Source organism: Microcaecilia unicolor, chromosome 4, assembly GCF_901765095.1.
Source record: "Microcaecilia unicolor chromosome 4, aMicUni1.1, whole genome shotgun sequence".
NCBI classification, from domain to species: domain Eukaryota; kingdom Metazoa; phylum Chordata; class Amphibia; order Gymnophiona; family Siphonopidae; genus Microcaecilia; species Microcaecilia unicolor.
In genome coordinates, this window is record NC_044034.1 from 344,605,022 (window position 1) to 344,618,642 (window position 13,621).

Genomic DNA, 13,621 nt, shown 5'->3' on the forward strand with positions numbered 1-13,621 from the left:
GGGACAGTGCAGTACCTGAAGTTATATATGTAAACCACCTTGATTTGATAGACTTACTTCCCCAAAATGGCAACAAACTAGAGAAAGAAGATATATTTAAGCTGCACAACAAAGATAGGGTGGAAAAGAACCGAGTCCAAGAGATCAGTCCAAACACCAGGATAAGATGCTCCAAATACAACTTTATTTGGACCCTACACGGTCCGTGTTTCGGCTGCGAGAGCCTTCCTCAGGGGTCAATCGATGAGTGCTCAGCTATATATCGATTGATGATGGAGCGTATAAGTATCTTGGCCAAGATGCGTGTAGTGCCCGACTGAAACAAATTCAAATCTTGACCAAGATACTTATACGCTCCATCATCAATCGATATATAGCTGAGCACTCATCGACTGACCCCTGAGGAAGGCTCTTGCAGCCGAAACACAGAACGTGTAGGGTCCAAATAAAGTTGTATTTGGAGCATCTTATCCTGGTGTTTGGACTGATCTCTTGGACTTGGTTTTTTTCCACCCTATCTTTGTTGTGTTTCTTTTCTGTGGAGAGTGTGAACCCCATTTGGTTTTTTGCGATATATTTAAGCTGAACAGAACCAGGGCACACTTTGCTATTTTAAGACCTGCAAAAGATCTCTTGTGGTGTACTAGTCTGGTTTTTGGGTTAGTGTCCATTTCTAATGAAAGGGTTATAAGACGTTACGCGTATGTTTACTAAGCAGCGCTACGGGCACGTTAGCGGTTTTTAACACACGTAAATGGTTTACGCGCATTAAACGCTAATGCGCCCATAGAAATGTATAGGTGCATTAGCGTTTAACGAACATGAAATTTACAGGCACGATAAAAATGCTAACGCACCTTAGTAAACATACCCCTAAATATTTTTTTTCAGATTAATCAGATCACCTGCTACTTATTCCAGTCTTTCCAGAGAATTCCAAGGCGGCTGCTATATTGAAAACAACCTTTATTTGTAATACAGGCATATTTAAATACCAAAAGTAGCAGTAAGGTGTGGGGCGGGGACGAGATTTGAACCACAAAGCATAAATAACTAGGAATCCATCATAGCACAGAATGACCCAAAAGTTGTAGGCTAAGTAAAAAAAAAAATAAAAAAAAAATGCCAAAGCCGAAAAAAAAAAAAAGCCAGTGATCCCTTCAGAGTTTAAATATTCCCAACTGATAAAGCCAAGAAATAAAAGCAACATTTACAAATATGGCAAAGGATTTCTTTTTTTTTTTTTTTTTTGCCAAACTGCAATTTATAAGGTGCCTAACAAAAAAAAAAGAAAAGAAACAAAAATTAAGCAGCGGGTTTTGTTGATGCCCAGGACAGTCACTGCATCACAAATCATAGCAGGAAACCTCCAGCTCCACTGGAACATGCTACCTGGCTGAGAAGCAAGCCGAGGGATACAAAAGCCACATTTTCTCTTGCTAGTATTTATTCACAGCATTCATAAATCAGCAGTCACAGTTCCCTTCTGGAAAATTATCCTCTAATTCCTTCTGCCACTCAGCTAGGCCTGCACCAACTTGACGAGCCGCTGATACTCAATATGGCCGCCATACAGATTCTTCTAATCTGGCCGTGGTGCCCAGATTGGTTGGGGAGTTGCTGTGGCTTCCTTCTGCCTCTACCATGTCGCTCTGATTTGGAAGGCTGGGGTTCAGGAGGGTAGAGCCTATGGAAGCGTTAGTGCAAGGAGGAAGGATGCAGGGTGGGGAGCGGTCCCCTCCAGACATCATTGAGAACTGGTAGGAGCCGGCTGAGGTTCCATAGTAGAGATGGTAAGAAGGTGAACTGGTCTGGAATGGGCTGCCTTGAGTTTGAGAAGAGCCAGGATAGGGAGGGGGCAGGTAGGTATGGTAGCGAGTGGCAGTGGTCATGGCGGACATGCCGATTCCTATTCCTGAGGAGACTGGCGTTGGGGTGTAGGTGAAAGCCCCTGGATAGTGCATGCGCGGATCGGAGATAGCGGGAAGTGCTGAGAACTGACGGTCAATTCCTACCCTGGGATCACTGAAGGCTGTGAGATCAGAAGGACCTGTTAAATAAAACAGATCAAAGAAAGAAAAATTAGACAAGAAACCAGTGAGCATGGGCTTAAATCAGCAATTAAAGCCTTTTACTGGACCACTGTATAAATCAAGTAACAATGAAGCCTCAGTAGTGTTGAAGACTACAGGGAAGCTCCTTCCGATACTCTTTTATAATGTCTGGAAGATCTGTGTAGTTTCAAAATTCATGAATATTATCTCTGGATAATTTATTGTGAGATTTGAGGCCGGCATAGATTTTCTTCATGGGATGGAGGAAGGCAGGATCTTCAGGAAGGGATTCTAAAGTTCCGGGTGGTGGGGGTTTGGGAGGGGGGGTCGCCAGGCCTTATTGGCTGCTACCCAGAGATTAACCGGGCACCAGCAGATATTCAGACCACTGCCCAGTTAACTTCACTGCATAAAGTCAGGACAGCTTTTTTTCTGTCCTAACTTTATATGGTCACCTAGCTGGTTAGTGGACTGAATATTGCCGCTAATCGGCTAGGTTGCTGGTCTGCCCAAACTCCGCCCCCGGCCAGGGGATGGCCATTTAGTGGGAACAGCCTCTCTCTTGGCCATTTAAATTGCTTTGAATATCTACCCTGAAATGTATAAATCCGTCATAACTTCATCTTGTGCAGTCCCCTGACAGGGAAGGAGAGAACTTAAGAGAAAAAGGGAGGGGTGACTGAGAGTTGCACGGGGACAGAAATCTAACCCATCCCCGCCTGTCCCCACCACAAATAAACTCCTTCATCCCTGCCACGTCACACTGTATCACACCCTGCTGCACAGTCACCTTGCCCCCCACCTCCCATGAAAGCCAGATTCTATAAGCAGTGAAAGTGATGGTAAAGGTTACATAAATGCATTTTCTTCCATATTCTGCTAAATACAAAAGTGAAAAAGATGTACATTTTAAAAAAAGCAAATATCTATGAGCGGCATGTCCCCCCTCTCCATCCCCTTCTATCCCATATGCTCTATTTTCCCCTTCTCCTCTCCATGTACGTCTCCTTTATCTATCTTTTTTCCAGCCCCCCTCCTTCCCTGCACCCACAATCCATCCACCCTTTTTCCCGCCCCCTCCCACTCACCCACGACTCATCCATCCACCTCCCCTCCCCTCCAGCACTGAGTCAGGGTGCCCTCCCCGAACGTACCTCAGTGCACCCTGGTGGTCTAGTGGCTTCTTCAGGGTAGGAAAGGTCCCCACTCTTTCCTGCCCACCGTTGCTAATCCACTCAATGCCGCTGCTCCTATAAAATGGCTGCTGAGACTTCAAGCAGTACCCTCGCAAGACTTCCGCTTGAAGTCCCGATAGCCATTTTGATGAAGTGGCAGCAGTGGGCAGGAAAGACTGGGGATCTTTCCTGCCCCAAAGAGGCCACTAAATCACCAGGGTGCACTGAGGTACGTTCGGGGAGGGCACCCTGAGGCTCGGCAGGGGGAAGGGAAGGCTCGCCTACACTTCTGCAGGAACCTCGCAGGATCCCACGGACTTGGGTCCATCCCTGCAGGATCCACGCAGACCTGGGTCCATTCCTGCGGGATCCCCACAGGCCTGGAGGGAAACCCCACAGGATCCCTACGGTAACTGTTGGATTCTCGCTAACCCCGTTCACCTGCAGCTCTCTAGTGAGAGACAGCAGAGGGGAGAGAGAGACGTAGGGAGGGAGACAGCCAGAGGGAGTAGAAAGCATGATGGAGAGAAAAGAGAAAGCAAGCCTCATGTTCTGCAATACAATTTGAAACTCTAAGGACTGCTAAATTGAAAATAAATATGTTTTAATATTTGGGTTGATAAATACTTCTAGAGCTAAAATGAGACATTTTCATTGACAGCCTGCATTCATGAATATTCTGTCTAGACATGCAATGCTGCATAGGAGCCAACTTCTTAAAATTATTAGGGGTGCTAAACCCAACAGAAATTACCTCTCCCTGGACATAATCAAGAAGCTTGTTCAATACTGGGGGGTGCTCAAGTACCCATAACATCCACAGAGCTGACTCCTGTGCACTGCTGCATGTATACAACTGTTCTGTGTGCATGTACTTGAGCATTTAATTCATGCATTTGTGCATGTATTCAGGATGCATTCTAGTGCATTCATGCATGTACGTATTCCACGTGTGCAAGGCCTCTTTTGCAGAAGATACAATAGGCTGCACCAAGATCTTCCACCACACAATTACAGGAAACTCTAAAGTGAAAGGGTCAACTCCAGCTGCTGTCTCTACCACCCAAGTCGTGGTAAGGTCTTCTGTACTTGGGGCTGACTCTTACCTGAGAGTCGGCTGGAAAGTTCAGCACTAAGGGTCGTCATGCCACTGGCCCGACCAGGAGAAATGGGGGTGCTGGGGTGCACTGAGGGGGTGGTGATAGATCCCAGGTACTGGTAGGACTGATCATATGACCATGGAGGTGAACTCTGCATTGGCCTGGGATCTAGAAGGAAGACACAAAGAATTCAGAGTGTGAATTTTGGATTACAGGATGCGTTGAAGCATAGGCATTAAAAGCGGCACATGGACATGGAAGGAAAAAAAGTGGATGTTGTGACTAGGTATAAGTACATAAGTTCATAAGTATTGCAATACTGGGACAGACCAAAGGTCCATCAAGCCCTGCACCCTGTTTCCAACAGTGGCCAATCCAGGTCACAAATACCTGGCAACATCCCCCAAAAGGTTCAATACATTTTATGCTGCTTATCCCAGAAATAAGCAGTGGATTATCCCCAAGTCCATTTTAATAATGGTCCATGGACTAACTTGTTAGTCTCACTCACACACACACAAAGATTGACTCGGGCTGCACATACTGTAGCGGGACCTGTTTATCCACTCCTACCCTAGCTGAGATGATATTTAACCATCTCTCTGACCTCATGTGCAACTTTCTTTAAATCAATCACCTTACTTTCTAATTCTTCCTACTTTTCTACCCATCTATATGTTACAACTTTGCCTTACCCTTCACTACCAATTATAATGTTCTATTACGCATTGTGTTGTCATTGCAAGTAGTATACCATGCCATATTTTGTATTGTTACTTGAATATTTTTACTGCTGTAATTGCCTATTGCTCATGTTTGATCTATTCTTACTGTACACCGCCTTGAGTGAATTCCTTCAAAAAGGCGGTAAATAAATCCTAATAAATAAATATATGATGTTAAGGGGCCCTTTTACAAAGCGGTGGTAAGCCCAAAGTGGGCTTGCTGTTCGCTAAAAGGAAAGTACCGCCGGGCTACCAGCCAGCTGGAAAAGGTAAAAAGAGAGATTGTGCATGATTAATGATTGTCTAATGAGAAGGATTAAGGAAATTCCTCTTTAGAATAGCTATTGGAGGAAAGCAGGAAGGGAGAATGGAAGCAGAGACCCTAAATGATTGATCCCCAATGAAAAGCAAAGGGGGAGGGGAAGGAGGAACCTTGTTTTGAATAGTTATCTGATGAAAGTTGGATGGATAAGCATAACAAATGGGGTTAGGTATGACCATTCCCTAAGGTAAGCCAGAAGAAAGGTCTGCTTAATGATGACGTCGAGGGCGCAACACGAAAACAATGCTAATTAACGCACGGGGAGCAGTAGGGAAACACGCTCCCCTTCCAAAAAATCCCAGCCGCCCAGGACGTCCACATCAACCCGGCCCCTTTCCCCACATAGCCCCGCCCCTTTGAAGTTACCGCCCCGCCCACGGTACCACAACTCACCCTCAGCAACGTCCCTCCCCCCCTGTCACCTCCCCTCCCCTTCCCTTACGCCTGTCTCCCTGGTTGTCTAGAGGTACCTGTTCGGTGAGGGCAGGAAAGAAAGAGCCCCCTCTTTCCTGCCCGTAGCGGTGGTGGTAGCATCCTTGCTATATCGTGTGGGAGTCCGCCTCTCGGCGTTTCAAAATGGCCGCCGAGAGTTCAAGCTGCATCGCGAGACTTCAACTCTCGGCGGCCATTTTGAAACGCTGAGAGCCGGACTCCCACACGATGTAGCAAGGATGCTACCACCACAGCTACGGGCAGGAAAGAGGGGGCTCTTTCTTTCCTGCCCCCACCGAACAGGTACCTCTAGACCACCAGGGAGACATGCGTAAGGGGAGGGGAAGGGAGTCCCCTGCCTGCTAGCGCACGTTTCATCGCCGCCAGAAACGGGCCATTTTTACTAGTTTATTTATATAATTTCAAATCAGAATACACAAGCATCCATGCGCTTAAGAAAATTTGTAGGTAACTATGGCAATATCCTTCTTAAAAAAAAAAAGAAAAAGAAAAATATGAGTAACACTTCTTAACCAACAAAAGGAAATATTAGAAGGATAAAGAAAAATAAAAAGTCACTATAGAATAAACCCTCCTTAGACCACACATACCAGGGGGGAGTGAAAAAAGGAAAAAATGACAAGAGATTCGTTACCTTTTTCATCTCCATGGGAGGTGGTGGAGATGAAAAAGGTAACGGAGTTCAAAAATGCGTGGGATAAACATAAAGGAATCCTGTTCAGAAGGAATGGATCCTCAGAAGCTTAGCCGAGATTGGGTGGCAGAGCCGGCGGTGGGAGGCGGGGCTAGTGGTTGGGAGGCGGGGCTAGTGCTGGGCAGACTTATACGGTCTGTGCTCTGAAAATGGCAGATACAAATCGAGGTTAGGTATACACATAAAGTGGCACATATGAGTTTATCTTGTTGGGCAGACTGGATGGACTGGGCAGGTCTTTCTCTGCCGTCATCTACTATGTTACCACGTTACTATATAACAAACATTATAACAATAGAAAAAGACTTCAGCATGAGAACAGCCCTCAATTAACAAAGTCCCAAACAGATCTAATTCCCTGGCAACTTCTTCATATCCAGAAAGGACCACAACTGTTCAGGAACAAAAAAAAAAAAACATATTTAAGTCCACCATGCTTAATCAAGCATTTACACGGATATGATAACAAGAATGACGCTCCAGTACTTTCTACTTCTTGTCTCATGGCCAAGAAAACTTTCCTCCTCGCTTGAGTGATCTCGGTCGCATCTGGATAAATCCAGATCGTTTGGCCATGAAACAACATCTGTGACCCTCCCATTTCCGCACCTCCTTTTTGAAATCGTGCCTAAATTTACACACGTGTATCCCAATTAAATTTAATTAGTGTCAATAATTGCTTGTTAAAATGCCAATGAGCTCATTATTCATTTAAATTGCATGCACAAATCGCACAATTTTAGCGACTTTATAGAATTAGGGGGTAAGTCCATTATTAATGCAATGAATGTGTTAAAATTTTAATGCTGATTAAAAAATGTAATGTGAATAACGCAAGACTATTTGGAGATGCAGCTGCACAAGCCCCAGCAGTCTATATTCATTTAATCTCAGCTGCATTCCTTCAGCAGCAAGCAGTGCTTAATCTGCTTTCACTTCCGAGGTGCTTCACTGCTTTGACATGAGGAAGGAGCAGAGTTGAGAACATCTCCCTGCCATTGCATTTCTTGCTGCTGCTGCTGCATCTCCTCAGCACTGCTACCCTGTGACACAGGTAAGATGTTGCATTGTTCCTCCTATACTGTTAGGGATGAGGGGGGAGATGCCGCACTTTTAGGGAGGGAAGGGGAGATGCTATACTGTTAGAGAAGGAAGGAGAGAGAGGAGATGCTGCACGATTATGGAGAAAAAGGAAAGGGGAAACGCTGCCCTTTTTTTTAGAGGGAAAGGGAGCTGTTGAATTGTTATGGAGGAAAGGGAGAGGGGAGATGTTGCACTGTTATGGAGGAAAGGGAAAGGGGACATGCTGCACTGTTATGGAGGAAAGGGGAGATGCTTCACTGTTATGGAGGAGAGGGGAGATGCTGCACTGTTATGGAGGAAAGGGTAGAGGGGAGATGTTGCATTGTGATGCAGAGAAGGGTAGAGGGGAGATGTTGCACTGTTATGGAAGAAAGGGAAAGGGGAGATGCTTCACTGTTATGGAGGAGAGGGGAGATGCTGCACTGTTATGGAGGAAAGGGTAGAGGGGAGATGTTGCACTGTTATGGAAGAAAGGGAAAGGGGAGATGTTGCACTGTTATGGAAGAAAGGGAAAGGGGAGATGCTTCACTGTTATGGAGGAGAGGGGAGATGCTGCACTGTTATGGAGGAAAGGGTAGAGGGGAGATGTTGCACTGTTATGGAAGAAAGGGAAAGGGGAGATGTTGCACTGTTATGGAGGAAAAGGGAAGGGGAGATGCTGCACTGTTATGGAGGAAAGGGGAGAGAGGAGATGCTGCACTGTTACGGAGGGAAGGATAGAGGGGAGATGCTGCACTGTTATGGAGGAAAGGGTAGAGGGGAGATGTTGCATTGTGATGCAGAGAAGGGTAGAGGGGAGATGTTGCACTGTTATGGAAGAAAGGGAAAGGGGAGATGCTTCACTGTTATGGAGGAGAGGGGAGATGCTTCACTGTTATGGAAGAAAGGGTAGAGGGGAGATGTTGCACTGTTATGGAAGAAAGGGAAAGGGGAGATGCTTCACTGTTATGGAGGAGAGGGGAGATGCTTCACTGTTATGGAAGAAAGGGTAGAGGGGAGATGTTGCACTGTTATGGAGGAAAGGGAAAGGGGAGATGCTACACTTACAGAGGGAAAGTTAGAGGGGAGATGTTGCGTTGCTACGTAGGGAAGGGGAGAGGGGAGATGCTGCACTGTTACACGCATTAATGGTAGCCCATGTTGATAATTTTCTCTCTAAATCTGTACAGTAACGGAACCAAAAAATGTTATGGTTTGACCACCTGGTTTAAAACTAAGACTCGCTCAACCTTTACCCAAGAGCCACATACTTAACCCTAGTTATTCTGGCTGCCTATCTAGCAGCTTGTATGGATACCTTCAGTCTGTGGTGACCTCTAATAAAAGCAATGGAATACAAAGAGAATTTTGACCTCACTGTTAGTAATACAATGCTTGGAAAAGGATCAGTTGCAGGAGGTGCAGAGACTTTCCATTGATGCAACCGTGCTTAAGATGCAGAGCTCCTAACAGAGATCATGGCAGAATTAGTCTGTTATGCAGCTGAACAAAAGATTAGTTTTCTTATAACCAATTAAGCTCTTCCACAAAGTTACAAGGACGAGCATTATCCTCCGAACCTATTTAAGACTGAGCTGTGACAGTTTCTATCACCGGACAGGGAGAGCACAAAAGGGAACAGTCAGCTATTTCCCTTCTCAGAAAGGGTCATTCTGAACTAACTAACTTTCGCAAAGCCCTGAAGACCCACCTACTACTACTACTACTTAACATTTCTAAAGCGCTACTAGGGTTACGCAGCGCTGTACAATTTACATAGAGGGACAGTCCCTGCTCAAAAGAGCTTACAATCTAGTAGACAAGTGAACGGTCAAATTGGGGCAGTCTGGATTTACTGAACGGTAAGAGTTAGGTGCCGAACGCAGCAATGAAGAGGTGGGTTTTAAGCAGAGACTTGAAGATGGGCAGGGAGGGGGCTTGGCGTATGGGCTCAGGAAGGTTGTTCCAAGCATAGGGTGAGGCGAGGCAGAATGAGCAGAGCCTGGAGTTGGCGGTGGTGGAGAAGGGTACAGAGAGGAGGGATTTGTCCTGTGAACGGAGGTTTCGGGCGGGAACATAGGGGGAGATGAGGGTAGAAAGGTAGTGAGGGGCGGCAGACTGAGTGCATTTGTAGGTAAGAAGGAGAAGCTTGAACTGAATGCGGTATCTGATTGGAAGCCAGTGAAGTGACCTGAGGAGAGGGGTGATATGAGTATATCGGTTCTGGCGGAATATAACACATGCGGCAGAGTTCTGAACAGATTGAAGGGGGAATAGATGGCTAAGTGGGAGGCCGGTGAGGAGTAAGTTGCAGTAGCGATTTAGAAATGTTAAGTAGTAGTAGTAGTAAACATCTCACAGCCTCAAACATAAATCCACTTTTGCCAACACTGTGTATGAAAACACCTCTTAAAACCCTTCCAGCTTAGCAACTACAACTGTCAGAAACCCTGCTAAGAAATGCACATTACATGGAACTGTTGAAGCCAAAGCAAGATGTGGAAGATGACCAAAAAGGTCAGTGACAGAACTGACCGAAAACTGATCAAATTCGCAAACAGATCACGGTAGATGTCCTGCTGAAAGTTGAGCTGATTCTGGAGTAGTATGTCCACAGGTTCACAATAGAGCATTGTTTAATTAAAACAACAATGATCAGTATGGGGGCGTTGTCAGAAGGAAGCCTTTTCTATGACTTCATTACAGAAGTCATTTGTCTATGGTATGCAAAAGAAAACCTCGATAAGCCTGATACTAAGTGCGTTGGACTGAGGAAATGAAAATTGAACCGTTCGTCCACAACCACGTGAGATGTGAAAAGGTGAGCACGAGGGTGGATTTATTATGTTCTGGGCTTGTGTGGCAAGTGGTGGCACTGGATTATTGCGGGGGTGGAAGGAAGAATGGATTCAGCTACACAAAAGGCAAAAAAAAACCCCAGATAAAGTACACTATCTAACTTTAAAATGAAAATGAGGAAAAAGACCTTAGACATGGATTAATAATAGCATAACAAAGTTATTCAAAGTTGTTAACTCGCGACAGGATTGTGAAAAATTACAGAAGGACCTTACGAGACTGGGAGACTGGGCGGCTAAATGGCAGATGACGTTTAATGTGAACAAGTGCAAGGTGATGAATGTGGGAAAAAAGAACCCGAATTATAGCTACGTCATGCAAGGTTCCACGTTAGGAGTTATGGACCAAGAAAGGGATCTGGGTGTCGTCGTTGATAATACACTGAAACCTTCTGCTCAGTGTGCTGCTGCGACTAGGAAAGCGAATAGAATGTTGGGTATTATTAGGAAAGGTATGGAAAACAGGTGTGAGGATGTTATAATGCCGTTGTATCACTCCATAGTGCGACCGCACCTTGAGTATTGTGTTCAATTCTCGTCGCCGCATCTCAAGAAAGATATAGTAGAATTGGAAAAGGTGCAGCGAAGGGCGACTAAAATGATAGCGGGGATGGGACGACTTCCCTATGAAGAAAGACTAAGGAGGCTAGGGCTTTTCAGCTTGGAGAAGAGACGGCTGAGGGGAGACATGATAAAGGTATATAAAATAATGAGTGGAGTGGAACAGGTGGATGTGAGGCATCTGTTCACGCTTTCCAAAAATACTAGGACTAGGGGGCATGCGATGAAACTACAGTGTAGTAAATTTAAAACAAATCAGAGAAAATTTTTCTTCATCCAACGCATAATTAAACTCTGGAATTTGTTGCCGGAGAACGTGGTGAAGGCGGTTAGCTTAGCAGAGTTTAAAAAGGGGTTAGACGGTTTCCTAAAGAACAAGTCCATAAACCACTACTAAATGGACTTGGGAAAAATCCACAATTCCAGGAATAACATGTATAGAATGTTTGTACGTTTGGGAAGCTTGCCAGGTGCCCTTGGCCTGGATTGGCCGCTATCGTGGACAGGATGCTGGGCTCGATGGACCCTTGGTCTTTTCCCAGTGTGGCATTACTTAACACTATTTAAATAGTCAAGCTGTTAATCACAGGTCTGGAAAACCTTTTTGTTTTTGGTTCAATAGATGCATCTTGAAAGTGAAAGCTAATATCCAAAATTCAAATTCCAACTAAATGAACTCATCAGCAGTAGTCTACAAGGTAAACCTCTTAAAACATTGATAAATCCGAGGTTTCTCTTCACTAGTTTCATTAGTTACCAATGCTCATTGTGATACTGCAGGTGTTTCACAAGATATGGCTCACAGGTTTACTGAAAGATGCTGTCCGCAGAGGTGCACCCAAGAAGAGTTATTTAAGGTACAAATGACTAATAGGCAGGGTATTTTTTCAGGGGATACTGAGTACTGGCACCTTTTACATTGCTCGTTAAAATTGATCTGTGATCCTCAAGCATAGGCACCCAGTATAAGAGGCTTGGGGAGGCTAAGCCTCCCCAGCCGCAAGCCCCAAGCGTCTCTTTCTCTCATCCCCCCCCCCGATGCAGCGTCCGTCTATCCCTCTCACTCCCTCCCTGCAGTGCATTCCCTCTAATACAGATAGCCGCTACTGGCAGGCTCCCCTCCCCCCCGATGCAGCGTCTATCCTCCCTCTCACTCTCTCCCTCCTCTAATTTGATTTAGATCCCCATCGCTGCAGGTAGCGGCACGCCAACATCGGACTACAGCTTGCTTCGGCCTGATGGCATGACGTACCCTGCCTCCTGTGACCAAACTTCCTGCTTCCGCGAGGGTTGGACGTATCATAAGGAAGGCTAGTCAGAGAGAGGAGTCGGGGCACGTCATGCCGTCAGGCCGAAGCAAGCTGTACTCCGATGTTGGCGTGCCGTTACCTGCAGCGATGGGGATCTAAATCAAATTAGAGGAGGGAGGGAGTGAGAGGGAGGACAGACGCTGCATCGGGGGAGGGGGGGAGCCTGCCAGTAGCGGTGATCTGAATTAGAGGGAATGCACTGCAGGGAGGGAGTGAGAGGGATAGACGGACGCTGCATCAGGGGGGGGGGGATGAGAGAAAGAGACGCTTGGGGCTTGCGGCTGGGGAGGCTTAGCCTCCCCAAGCCTCTTATACTGGGCGCCTATGCTTGAGGATCACAGATCAATTTTAACGAGCAATGTAAAAGGTGCCAGTACTCAGTATCCCCTGAAAAAAGAGAGAGGCATAGACGGATGCTGTATCGGGGGGGGGGGGGGGGGGTGGCTACTGGAAACATGGGACATCTGTGGAGGCAGAAGTCTTTGGTCAAGGTGATAAACGGGCCTCTGCAAACCTCACTACTACTACCCTACCCCATTGCCTTCCCTCCAAAAATCTCAGGTGCATCTCGCTCAGGCCTCTCCCCAGGGGTGCAATTTCTGAATCCAGAACTGGATTTTGGCAGGGAATTTCTGCTTCGCCTCCCTCACGGCGACAAAAGCTGCTAAAAAGTGTGAGTATGTGAAAACCAAAATCCTCCTTTAAATATTGGTGGTTATTATTCACGTTGAAGTTCTGTCCCCAATTCTTAAGAGAAATATTTTTCAGACCCCCAGTCTCCTCTGCCTCATGATTTTGGGGAAGGCAGAGTGTGAACATACTGGGAGGTCATGCAGGCTGCCTTGTTTTTCCATTTTCTCGGGGGGGGGGGGGGATGAGAGAGAGAGCCTGCCAGTAGCGGCGATCTGAATTAGAGGGACTGCAGGGAGGGAGTGAGAGGAATAGATGCTGCATCGGGGGGGGGGGGGGGGGGGGGGGGGGACGAGGGAGAGGGATAGACGCTGCATCGGGGTGGGGAACGAGGGAGAGTGATAGACACTGCATTCGGGAGGGAAAGAGGGAGAGGGATAGATACTGCAATGGGAGAATTGCTGGATATGGGTGGATGGAGGGGAGGGAGGAGAATTGCTGGAGATGGATGTAGGAGGAGCAGGGGAGAATGGAGAGTTGCTGGATATGGATGGATGGAGGAGAGGGCAGGGGAGAATGGAGAGTTGTTGGATATGGATGGAATGGAGGGCAGGGAAGAAAGGAGAAATGTTGGAGAAGGATGGAGGGAAGGAATGATAAAGGAAAAATGCACACGG

At 46.4% G+C, this 13,621-nt stretch overlaps 1 protein-coding gene across 3 annotated transcripts in view; it reads right to left on the reverse strand.

Annotated features, from left to right (window-relative positions):
* Positions 1–949: 949 nt before the first annotated feature.
* RUNX1 (RUNX family transcription factor 1) overlaps positions 950–13,621 on the reverse strand; it is a 272,687-nt gene continuing 260,015 nt past the window's right edge. For all 3 annotated transcript variants that reach the window (XM_030202187.1, XM_030202188.1, XM_030202190.1), the window contains 2 exons: positions 4,336–4,497; positions 950–2,050 (listed from right to left, as the gene is read on the reverse strand). In XM_030202187.1, coding sequence (XP_030058047.1) covers positions 1,557–2,050; positions 4,336–4,497 — 656 coding nt within the window. In that variant the 3' untranslated portion in view covers positions 950–1,556. The remainder of the gene's footprint in view (positions 2,051–4,335; positions 4,498–13,621) is intronic.